We start from the raw sequence: 12,192 nt of genomic DNA, 5'->3' as shown, positions 1-12,192 counted from the left end.
CAGGAAGTGGTTGGAGCATTATGGCATAACATGTTTTTTAATGAATTATCGCGTGAACAAACTTTTCCCGTGAGATTTTAATTGCATCTCTGATTGCGAAATTGTGTTTCATTAGCATTAGCATTAATATCGACAATAATTTGCGCACATTTGTAATGGAAACGCGGCTAATACTTGTGACTAAACTGACTCACCAGGCATAAGTTAAAATCAGTGTGTTTTTTCTTATCTTTGGTGTCCGAAATAAATCCTTGAAAGACACTGAAGGTGCTTCCTTCTTTTCCTCCAAAGAAATCATCTGAAATATATTCCAGTAAGATTTTATTATGGCTACTAAGTCATAATAAAACACAGGCAGTACTTCCAAATACCTCTTGAAGATTATGTGGCAAAACTCTATTGTTACATTTCGCCATGTCTGAAGCAACTTTTATGGCCTCTCTGCTTCTTCCTCTAGAAAACAGCCAGCGAGGAGATTCTGGGACAATCCTTGAAAGAAAAATACACCAAACAAAAACAAAAAAAACCTGTATTCAACGTGCTATAAATCTTTGAGCTCCTGTGATGCTTTCTTAATAAATAAATAAATGTCATACCAATAGTAAAAGACAAACAGGAAGCAAGGAAGACTCATAGCCAGCTGCAGGTTCCTCCAGGAGACCAGAGAGTAAGCCAGGCCCGGCAGAATCACCATACCGATGGAGTAGAAACTCCGACCGACCATAGATACAAATTTTCTGTTTTCTGCTCCAAAAAACTCAACCACTGAAAAATATGAGAGCTTTAGACAACAGAGCTATACATTAATGTATTAAAATACAGTCATTTAGTTCTGAACTACATTTAAAATAACCTGAGCTGCTTTGTTGACATCACACTGGACCTAATTTCACTAAAGATAAACTAGAGATGATAGCTCAAGGTGATGCTTGTGAACATTTAGCGCCTACCGAGAACATAAGTGGCTGTCCACGCTCCCTTTCCACAAAATCCCTGCAGAAACCGCAGGAAGAGCAGCAGCGGATACCATGGTGAAAGCATGATCCCAACTCCAGTGAGTCCCAGGCCGAGCATCGAGGCAACGACGCATGGCTTTCTGCCAAACCTGCGAAAAACCCAACGTAGATGTTTGCTGTTGCAGCCCTTCAGAGCTCATTTTAAGACACAATGAAGTAAAAAGTTGGTAGGTGGTGGGGCGAAACGAACCTGTCAGCCACATAGCCAGTCACGAAAGCTCCAGTAAAAAACCCAGAAGCCAGGAACACCTGATTTAGGTCAGCAAGCCAGGCTTTTTCACACACCAGTGAAAACTAAGAGGAAGCAGATCATAACCGGCTTTTACAAATATGATTATGTATCCGTATAAAACTATTATGCAAGTATTCACAAAGTATTGATTTTCTTTTGGCATTTTCTATCAATTTCATTGAGGTTTTAATTGATAGACCAACAAGAAGTTGGGCATTCTTGTGAAAGAGGAGGAAAATGTTGTTTTTCAATGTTTTTTTTTGTTTGTTTGTTTGTTTTTTTTACAAAGAAAACTGAACAGTAAGTGAGTACTTTGTAGAAATAGTTTTTGCTGCAACTACGCAGTATACCCAAAACTTGTACTCGGGTAAAAGTAAAATAGTAGCCGCTAAAGAAATTACTCGAGAATAAAAATTTATTTGGTGAAAAGGCTACTCAGGTATGAGTAATTGATCAAAACATCAATCATTTAAATAGTTAAAAAATATTTCATCAGATGGACCAAAACATAAATATACCAAAAGAAAACAAAACCAAAAAAAAAAAGAAAAATGGTTCTAAATCAATTTATTTTAATATAAAACTTATGAAACTTTACAAGGTGTGTCTGGTGAATTTCAGGTGAAAACAAGCTTGTTCTTCATTTAGTGAAGATTCTCACTGTGGGTAGAAAATATCCAGAAATTTTACTAAAGTAAGAGTAGTGATACTTCACAATAAAATCCCTCGAGTAAAAGTAAAAAGTACAGCACAGTAAAAATCCTCCTAAAAGTAATTTTTTTCCAAAAATGTACTCAGGTACATGTAACTAGTCACTACCCGACTCTGCAAGTATAATAGCAAGTAAGGGGAACCTTACAGGGAGTCACAGCTTCTGTAAAGCACTGCACCATGGCACAATGAGAAAATATTTTCAGATGTAAACTAAAACTTTAGATTTACGGGGGGACAAAAATGCCAACAATTAAAATATTCTCCCAAGGAAACATCTCCAGACAGTTAAGATAAATACCTAAAAGTGTCAGAGGTTTTCTCAGAAAGTTTGTACACTGTTTTATTTTTAGCTGAGGGACAGCTTGGTTCCTGTTGCATGGTCACATGGATATTATGTGGCATTGCAGGCAGACTTCTAAGTAGAGCTAAAGCAGCTCTCATCCACAGGGAACCTTCTAGAGAAACCAAGCTTAGTCTTTCCTGCTGATTTCTGTCTCATAGTTTACATTTCTAAATCTTTTTATTATCAGACAGATAATGTACCAACCTCAGAAACTGTAGTTTTGTGACTCTTATCAAACATCCATCCGTCACACGGCACAGCATGGGATCCGTTTAAAGTCAGCTCCTGCTCAAACGCCTCGCATCTGTTCCAGCTTTGGCTCCAGTTCACGGCAAACGTTTGGCAGCGGCTGAAGGATCCGGCCTCTTCGCCGTGGGGAACGGTAACTTCTCGCACCTTGACCTCTGTCCAGCCGCACTCCTGCAGGAGCTGCTCGGACCCGGGGCTCCAGCACCAGTGGTCCGGAGTGTGGCCCAGGAAGACGACTCCAACAAACACGAACGGAATGAAGACCAATGGCAGAGACCCAAGTATGACCATCTTCTTCTGGAAGGGTCCAAAGTCTCCTATGTGCTCCAGAAGTTTGTCCACATTGGCCATGCGTGCCAGTTTCTCTGCGTGGCACCAACTGGGTCTGCTGGAGCTGCCGCACTCTGACAAGGCCAAGCAAGAGTCAGGTTTTTAAATAGACGAGAGAACAACCAGTGGTTGATCAAAATCTCTTGATCTTTCTAAGTATCTCCTGGGCTACTGGTTATCTTTTCCAGAAACTAAGTGAGGAAGCTTTGAATTTCATAAAAAGCAGCTTTATCAAAGAATCCAAGCCTCTGGGCCTCTGGGCAGGACTGCGGCAGAGCAGTTTGCTTGTTCTGTACACAATATTTAACTGGTTTCCAAAAGAGTTGACCACCAGGGGGGAACGATTACAATGCACATTAAAAATATGAAGTTGCTTCTCTGCTGGTCAGAGTTGATGAAGAGATGGATAGAGCTAATAAGGGAGAAAACTTGTCAGAAAATACAGAAGATTTCATACTGGGGAAAGCACTGACCTTCCACTTCTCCTTCCCGCAGGAGCTACAATGTATTGGTATAGATCAAAGCATTATTAGAAGGGCCTAGTCAAAGTCCAGACAGAAAGCCGATGACTCCTGATCAAGCCTGGGTGAACTTGAGCCGTTTTACCCAGAAGAATTAGAGTTAAAAAAAATAATAAAAAATTCAAACGGTGACGTTCATGGCTCCACATTGCAAAACCACAAAATCTTACAAAATCCAATCCACTTTTTAGTGCAAACATCTTAGTACACTTGAAATAAAACAAAACCAACTTACAGGTAACTTTTTTTAAAGATATTGGAGCGTGTTTTAGGTAAATCATTCCTTAATATTGCTGAAAGAGTACAAGTTCCACTCTATTTCACTTACAGCTAGTACTTTTTCATTGGTTTTAAGGATTTATTGACATAAAACGAGCAAATATATCTTGCTGGAAAGTTACTTGTATGTTTAATTTAATTTCAAGTGTTCTGATACATTTGCATTGGAAACTAGACCAAAAATACTTAGGATTTTGTGTTTTTGCAGTGTAAGTTAGAAAAAAACTGAAACATTTCTAGGGGTGTGAATATATTTTTCGAGGTAAGAGGAAGCAACAATTTATTTATAAAGTGACCGTCAGAAGCTGGTCCACTTCTTTATGAGGTCAGAACATGTAAACATGCAGACCGGAGTAGCACCAGCGATGTCTTTCTACCTCTACCAAAAAGATATTCCTGCAGTGTCACTTTCTGCAAAGAACAAAGCGGACATGAAATACTGCCGTTCAGAAATGGACGGCACACCTATCCGTACCGAGGCACATTTAATCAGACTCACGCTCCTGTCTGGGCGATGATAAGTGGCGATTTCGATTTAAAAAAAAAAAAAGACCGCTTAGCTGAAGGTTTCCGTCCAGCGTTTTCACACTTCGCGGTAAGTAGTCATAATTCATTGCCTCTCTGCACCTGGGCCACGTTAGCTGCACCCAATAAAAGCTAATAAAGCTTCACCTTTCTGACAGCAGCCTTGATGTTACGGGGCTTTTTTTCTTTTCTCAAAACATATTTTAATAACTCGCCCTTAGCTGTCGAAATTTCCCCACTGCTTCCCGCAAAGCAACGCAGCTGGAAGCAATTTTTATTAGCATCAAAATGAAAGAGTAAAGGTTTCAACTTGCTTTAGCTAAATGAGCTAAAGCTAAATTAGCTATGTCAAACATGACTAGAGGAAGCATGTATTTGATTTCACACTCAAGAGATTCGATTATGATACTAATATGACTTATTATTTTATCCCAATTTTGGGCCTAAGAGTTGGTTTCAAATGGCAGCTAGTGTAAAGTTTAAAGTTTTCTGGTTCTTTAAATCTCTGCCTTTAGTCACCATAAGGCATTAAGTGATTGATTCAAGTTCATTTGAGCTAGTCTCTTTGTATTTCCCTCAGTTTTCCCTATTTACTTTCATGTTTTTTTTAAACTTATTCTTTCTAGCATGTTTTCTTTCTAATGCCTCATGTAATGTAATTTACCAAAAAAAAAAACAAAAAAAAAAAACCACACAAAACGCAATTAGCAGTCTTTTTTTTGACACAATTGTAAACTACTTTGTATATTTTTTTAATCCAGCTGTAAAAATCCACACTTCATTCTCTAAATGTGTCTTTATCTTCAATTTAGATTTGTCAATAAAACACTTGGTGGTAATGTTTGCTGTGACTATTAGAAATAGTTGTCAATTGTGCCGTAAGTCATAAAAATTGGTGTACAAGGAATTCATAAGGTGTAGTAGTTTTTGTTAATGTTTTGAAATATGTTATAGAAATCAAAAATTAAGAAAACATTTAACATTTCACATTGTTTCACATGAAAATGCAAAATTGTACTAATGAATCAGCATTTTTGTCTATAGGATAATTTGCAGTAAAGAAAAATAAAGACATAAACAGCTTTACACATATAAAAAAACACCCTGTTACAAACTTGACTGGTTTAGCTTTGTCTGCATTTTCTGACTAATGATCTCCTTTCAAAAACCAGTTTGACACAAAATACATGCATTTAGACTCTGATGTGTACTGACTGACAGGCCTCCTGCGTCCACCAATCAAGCTGCCCCCATAAATTGGCAGCCAACTGCAGAACACTGTGTCCGCCGTCTATTTTTATGTGCGCTTGTCTGGCCTCACAAAACGCTGCCCGCCTACCTTCCTTGCTCTCTTTCTCAGCGAGGTCCAGCAGAGCTCTGCTGCTTTCAACAAAACATGTGAGCGTCTTGGCATAAGAAACTAGTCGTGTACTTTTTAAAATGTGGCACTTTAAAGAGATACGCAACTTTTTACACTTCAAATGTCCTCAAGAGGCCAGTCTGTGAAAAACTGCATAACACGTTTTTAATAATTATTTAACTTCCCTGAAACATTTTTTGATAAATTAGAAAATGCATGCTTAGCTCAAGGTCATTGTGATGCTATGACCTCTACGTTCACCAGTTCTCAATCCAACAGAGCGTCTTTGGGGTGAGGTAGAATGAAAGATTGATGTCATGAATGTGCAGCCAACAAATCACGTCAATATGGACCAAAATCTCAGAGGAATGTCTCTGCCACTTTGTTGACTCTATGCCACAAAGACTTGAGGCAGTTCTGAAGGTCTAATTGTGCGCTCACACCAAAAGCGTTACTGTGTCAAAAAGACGTCTGACACTTCAAATTCGATGCGTCTGCAATTTGAATGCAGACGCTTTTCATTTTGTTCTAGACCTATTGCTTCACCTGTCTGGTTTACGTTCAAAAAATATGTGGAGGTGCCTCAAGAGCACGTCAGATGCGTTAGCTCTAGCTGATGTTTTCCATTGGACGCTCTTGACGTTTCAGTCGCTCAGAGCGCGCCGCAACGGCCCTCGACGCACCTCCACATAGACTTTGAATGTAAACCAGACGCGCCTGATGCTCAAAACGCTTTAGGTGTGAACGCACCATAAGGGTCTTCCCTGCAGTACTGTCTACCTAATACCCAACGAGAGTTCATGCTTTGGTGGTATTCTTTAGTTGTGCCGACGTACAGACTCTTTAGCCCTTTTTAGCCATATGTAGACAGCTGTTTCTGTTCCAAACATGAGAGACATCTAGAGACCAGAAAGTTGGGCATCTCTCATTAGGCCACAGAACGAGAGATGCCCAACTTTTTGGTTTCTAGGTGGGTTTTGGGCATCTCTCCCTTTTGCAGTTCTAGGAGTTTTAATCTCACTTTTCTTCATGAAAAGTTCTGAATGTTGGCCTAAAAACAAAGGCTCATTCTATTCTTAACAATGCTTAAAACTCCACGTGTATAATTCTCTTGTGGTAAAATCTAAAAGCAACCTCAACCTTTACACATGGCATGATGAACGGACAATAAAGACAAAGCTCACGTTGGGGTTTTTTTATTAATATTTTTTGTATTCTGACATGCAGCGGGTTTTGTGTCGCAGCGGTTTCTGCATTAATCAACTGACTCCATCTCCCGATCTCGCTGTTCTTGATTTTGATCCTCGTGGACGTCCTGGTGTTTGCTCTCCTCTCCCTGCTTCTCCTCTGGCCCTTCGATGCCCTCGGAGAGTCCATGTGACTGACTATCTGCTGATTCTGTGGGTGTCGTGTGAGATATTGTGAAAGAACCAGCGATCTCTTTCAGTAGAGCCTGCTCAGCCTTCAGTTTAGCCAGTGCCTCGGTTAGCGGAGTTGTTTGCACTGGTGATTCAGCAGAGGCGGGGTTTCCTGTGTCCTGAGCTGGATGATCCTCTTTTTGATCTGTAGCAGCCTCCGGCACATCACCGCCTTCCTTCTGCGCTTGCTCATCAGTGTGTTTGTCTGGTTGAGCTCCCTGTACCTGCTTAGATAGGTTCTTCCTTTGCTCCTGTAAAGCCCTGCAAAGACTCTCGAGCTTCTGGTTCTTGATAGTGAGAAGCTCAAACTCCTTTTCCTTGATGGTTCTCTGTTGAGATGACACAGACAAAACTCTTGCAGTTCTCTCTAACTGAGGTATTTTCTTACATTACAACAACAAACATCAATGTTTTTATTGAAAATGTATGTGCTAGGCCAAAGACCATCCCAAAGGCGCATGAGACCCTGAGCAGCATTTTATTTCAGGGCCGCTGCTGGCAAAGTTTATCTCAATTATGCTACGTTACATTTGTCTGGGAAGTCGGACGTCAGATCAGGGAATAACGTCACACCAGAGTTGAACAATTTCCTTTTGCAAGTTGGAAATTGGCGGAATTTGCTGATTTTTATGTTGCTAACTTAGCCTGGTAAAAAGCCACCCCGTATGCTGTGCTTTACTTCATACAGAGGATCTGGACCCTTAGCTATTGAGACACAATTGCTTCCTGGAGTTGTGGTCTCTTGAAGTGTTATGGTGTGTTCACGCCAAATGTGTTTTAATCGTCAAGCGGGTCTGGTTTACATTCAAAGTCTATGTGGAGTTGCGTCAAGACCATTGTGGCACGTTTTGAGCGTCTAGCACAGCGTGATTTGAACCGCTTAGAGCGTCCAACGGAAAACAACGGCTAGACGGCTATCCCACATGTCTGACGTGCCTCCACTTAGACTTTGAATATAAACCAGATGCGCAAAACGCTACGTGTAGAGCGAAATGTCAAGCTTCTGCATTCAATGTGCACAAGTCGAACTGGTTTTTGACGGGCGCAACACGTTTGGTGTGAACGCACCATTAGACTTTACCCAATCGCCAACATTTGTCCGTGATGCTTACCGGAAATTGCTTGCGCTGTAAACAACCAGCTGAGGTAGATTATTAAGTAAATATTTCAAACACTGATTGTTAACAGACTTTCAAATTATGAAGGCTTTGGTTTGTTAGTATACAACTGGTGCACTTGTTGACCTGTACCACCTAAACGTGCTGTTGTGTCAGCAGGGGGCGCTAAACATTCTCAGAGCTCGAGTCTACCGCAGGCCGCCTTGTTAACAGTGGGGATGATGGTAGCAGGTGTTTTCCGTTTGGTTTATCACTTAACCTGTCTGATGTGTTAGGGGAGGTAGTGTTGGTCTATAAAATCCTTATAATACACTCAAGTTTGTTGAAAATTGTTGCTTACATCAGCCACCATGTCAATGAGATTCTTGTTACAGCTGTCAAAGCGCGTCTTCCATGAATGGCACTCTTTCTCCAGCTTCTTCATTTTCTTGGCCATCTAAACAATACAAATATAGCACACTGCTAAACACTTTTCTTGTTTCTAAAAATCTGGGCGGATCATTCTATTTTTGCTTTGCAAGTGACGGGAACTAGAAGGAAACATTACAAAAAGCCGTTCTTACTTTGTCCATGTCCTGTTTGAAGCCGCTGTAGACGCTGTTGCTCTTCGACACCGTACCTTGGAATTCGTCGAACTTTTTGGAGTACATGTCAAGCTGGGAAGAGTTGACGAAATCATTAGAAGAAAAACAATCTAAAACTGAAATAAAACAAACAAATGTTGCAGATGGCAACCGGTTGGCCTACCTGACTCCTCATGTCTGTTTCTTGCTCCTTCAGGCCGCTCAGCTGCAGCTTGTACTCCGCCACTTGTTTAAGAAGCTGTTGTGGTATCAACACATCCCACGTTAATACATGCAGACTCACACTTACTCATAACCCAAACATGATTCACTGGACGTACGAGCTCTTTCTCCAGCTTGTGCTTCCCCTCGGCCTCCTTCAGGATCAGATTGGCCTGCTCTAGCTTGGTTTCCAGAAGTTTCTCCTTCAGGTCTCTGTGCTTGAAAACCTTTTCCAAGTTCTGGTAGACAATCAAGGGGATTTATGAGTCGCTTTTACGCAGAGAGATATTTCACTTCTCGCTCGGATTAAGGCTTGGCTGGACTACTGTGTCTAATAGAAGTAAGACCAGGGTGAAAGGTAATGAATGCGTGGATGCAGATGGGTCAGGGATTGCGTGAGCACATTGCGTCAAATTAACGTGTACTCTTTCCCCCCTCTGGCGCAGAGTGAGAGTATGGTTTGGCCTTTCTGTGATGTACTGTATCTGCTCTTTGAGTCTGGCACAGAGTCGACGGCTGTGTGTGTGGTAAGCTCCATACCGCCTCTCGCTGGTCATATTGTGCAATGAGGGCCTTGAGTTTTTCTGCCAGGGCGCCGTTCTCCTGACACAGCTTGGTGTTGCGGCTGCTGTGCTCCTCTATCTGGGCTTGGATGTCGCTCAGGGTCCCCTGGAAATGGGTGGTGATCTCTTTCCTCTTTAAGTCGTCTTCTCTGCACCGCTGCAGCGTCTCCTCCTACGGGTCAGGGAGGAGCGTTAGTACTTAGCACAGCATTTCCACAGTACTTTTTGCAGCGCAGACCAGCACAAACTTAGCACAGTTGATCGACACAATATTTTGTGTGAATTTGTAAATGTTGTGGGGGCTCTTTGACCTTTGATGACCTCTAGAAACGTATCAATATCTTTAACATAATAGCGGCGCAAATTTCATTTAATTTGAAGAAGATGGAGCAGCCAACCTCACTCAGGTAAAACGTCAAGACAGTTATACTTGCAGCCCACGGTGACACCATCTGCAAAGTATTAAAGAGTGAACACTCGAAGTTCTCTGAAAAACTTTGTCCATTTTCCTACCACTTTGCAATATTGTTCTCCTTCGTGTTTTTCTTTCACACACAATCCCGACAAAATATGTGAAAGTTTGAAGAAGTAAAGTGAAAGTCGGAGTTCAAGTGACGTGAATACTTTTGCAAACCACTGTCCGTATCTTGAGCTTTCTAATGCGGTTTATGTTGACGCCACCTGCTATTTTAACACCAGCATGGCTCTCAGGTTTGACTCTTGGATCGTTAACGCTCGAATGTTTCTGAATGACGTCAGAAGTGACGTACCTTTAAGGTCTTGTTGTGCCTTTGCAGCTCCCTGCAGAGCCCCTCCAGTTTGCTGCGAGCCAGCACCGCCCGGCTGTGCTCGCTCTGCAGCTGGTCCTTCTCCTTCATCACTTGGAGCAGCTTCTTTTGCAACATCTTCATCTGCTTCTGGTCACTGCGATGCTCCTCTAGCTGGAGAAACACACACACACACACACACACACACACAAATTCATCAAATGTTCATCAGATTATCGTGGGGAGCTGTACGTCGATTTTCCTGTTACTCACCAGCTCAGCGTGCTTCTTTATGATGGTTTCCAGTTTCTGCTCTGGAGTGTCGAGTTTGTTCAAACTTTGCATTAGCAGCATGGCCTCCTTACCTGAGCAGTCAGACATCATCCATCATTGTCAACAATGTGTAAAGATGTAAAATTACACAAGCTGTGTAACCCACACTGTGGGAAAAAAATCCCCTAAGTGACTAAAACCGTGTACAAAAGGTTCAGTATAGTATTATACCTGACAGATGAGCTCACAGAACTATCAGTTTCAGTAAAACTATAGGACTTTTGCTGACTGAGCTGAATCCGAAGCCATGGAACTTAAAATTGATGCAACATTCAGGAAAGAAGAAATAACGAGACCTAGATTTTTGAGCATTTTCTTCTCTAGTTTCTGGTCCTTGCGGGCATCTGGCTCTTTGGCAGCTGTGACCTCCTCGGTGTCCTCTGGCTCAGCTGGGATCTGGGCTGCCTGGTAGGTGCTAATGATGTCCTCCAGCTGTTGGCCCAGGTCCTCTGTCAGGTCAATGTGGCGATCCTCGGCCGGAGACGCTCCAGGACCGGTGGGGGCGGGGCCGCTCTCCTGACAAGCCTCCATAATCCTCAGCGAGCGCAAACGAGGGAGCGACGCGGCTCTGTAATAGAGAGCATGACAACGTTTCAACATGGAAACGGCGAGAGAAAGATCTGATAAGAAATGTCTTTATGACAAATATGTCTCAACGGCTGCTGCAATTTAAGCTATTTTGTTGCATATATATATATCACTTTCACAGATCTGAAATATCCAGTTTTATTACTTATTATATATTTGCTGCTTTTTGATTCAGAGACAATAAATAAATAATTAAAACGCTGAATTGCTTGTTTAACCCAGATGCTGTTTGTTGACGTCAAGAAGAAACTAGAAGAAACCTCATTGTTCTTCCGCCATTTTGATCTGAACAACCACATCAGACTTAGCTGAAGCTGTTCCACAGGAAGAAATAAGACAAGATGAGACAGCGATATTATGTTGCGAAATACTGTTAATGTCAGTGAGTCGAGTTAGAGATGGATGTATTGTGATGTTTTAAATGGTGACTTTCTCTCACCATTTAAAACATCCATGTTAGCATGTTAGCTTTGTGATTGTACAAGGCACATAGAATGGACAAGTCATCCATTTTGACCAAATGTTCAGTGTTTTGTAATGTTTATTGTTGTTAATCTCCTCTTTGGTGGCCTTAAAATCACGTTAGTCACTTTAGCTCGGAGGTGCCCAAAGTTTTTGAGATCAGGATCTACTTTTTCTCTGACCAGCCGGCTGAGCTCCACCACACGATATGGACATATGAAAATTGTAAGCAATAATGCAAATATATGTCAGTTATACAGCAGACATATTAAAGTGATAGAAAACCTGATGCAGTTTCTTCCTCGGTGACATTCTGACACTGGGAGGAGGTTACTGGTTTCTCAGTCAGAAGCTGGTTGCAAACCAGCAGGTGTCAGTCAGTCATGGTAGATCTGAACTTTGGTTTGATGACCTCAGAATGAGAAACTTCAGGCTGATAGGAGGAACCACAGAGCTCTGTTAGGTTAAAGCCACATCTTTGGGATATTTTTCCTCCAACAGGTTCCAGAGGAATCGCCTCAAACCAGATGTTGGACTGGATTTTATTTCAATGTCATCTGTGAATGTCAGCTCCTCATTTTCAACTGTG

The 12,192-nt window shown here is 41.6% G+C and overlaps 2 protein-coding genes across 2 annotated transcripts in view; both read right to left on the bottom strand.

Moving 5' to 3' along the window:
* Positions 1-190: 190 nt before the first annotated feature.
* On the bottom strand, positions 191-3,758 carry slc22a3 (solute carrier family 22 member 3). The gene is made up of 6 exons (XM_015060920.1): positions 2,510-3,758; positions 1,207-1,310; positions 951-1,105; positions 597-765; positions 372-489; positions 191-298 (listed from the first exon to the last, which is right to left on the bottom strand). Exons 1-6 carry the CDS (start codon positions 2,903-2,905, stop codon positions 191-193), a joined length of 1,050 nt encoding a protein of 349 aa, XP_014916406.1. The 5' UTR covers positions 2,906-3,758.
* Positions 3,759-6,749: 2,991 nt separating this feature from the next.
* Positions 6,750-12,192, bottom strand: part of txlnbb (taxilin beta b) — a 9,943-nt gene continuing 4,500 nt past the window's right edge. Inside the window, exons 2-10 of the mRNA XM_015060918.1 lie at positions 10,850-11,121; positions 10,494-10,585; positions 10,224-10,394; positions 9,431-9,625; positions 9,010-9,129; positions 8,853-8,927; positions 8,669-8,761; positions 8,446-8,541; positions 6,750-7,316 (exon numbers count right to left, since the gene is read on the bottom strand). Coding sequence (XP_014916404.1) covers positions 6,825-7,316; positions 8,446-8,541; positions 8,669-8,761; positions 8,853-8,927; positions 9,010-9,129; positions 9,431-9,625; positions 10,224-10,394; positions 10,494-10,585; positions 10,850-11,084 — 1,569 coding nt within the window. The 5' untranslated portion in view covers positions 11,085-11,121 and the 3' untranslated portion in view covers positions 6,750-6,824. The remainder of the gene's footprint in view (positions 7,317-8,445; positions 8,542-8,668; positions 8,762-8,852; positions 8,928-9,009; positions 9,130-9,430; positions 9,626-10,223; positions 10,395-10,493; positions 10,586-10,849; positions 11,122-12,192) is intronic.

The sequence above is a fragment of the Poecilia latipinna genome, unplaced genomic scaffold (assembly GCF_001443285.1).
Source record: "Poecilia latipinna isolate Pla-1442-1.1 unplaced genomic scaffold, P_latipinna-1.0 Scaffold1755, whole genome shotgun sequence".
Classification (NCBI taxonomy): Eukaryota; Metazoa; Chordata; class Actinopteri; order Cyprinodontiformes; family Poeciliidae; genus Poecilia; species Poecilia latipinna.
This window is presented reverse-complemented; position numbering and strand designations above follow the sequence as displayed.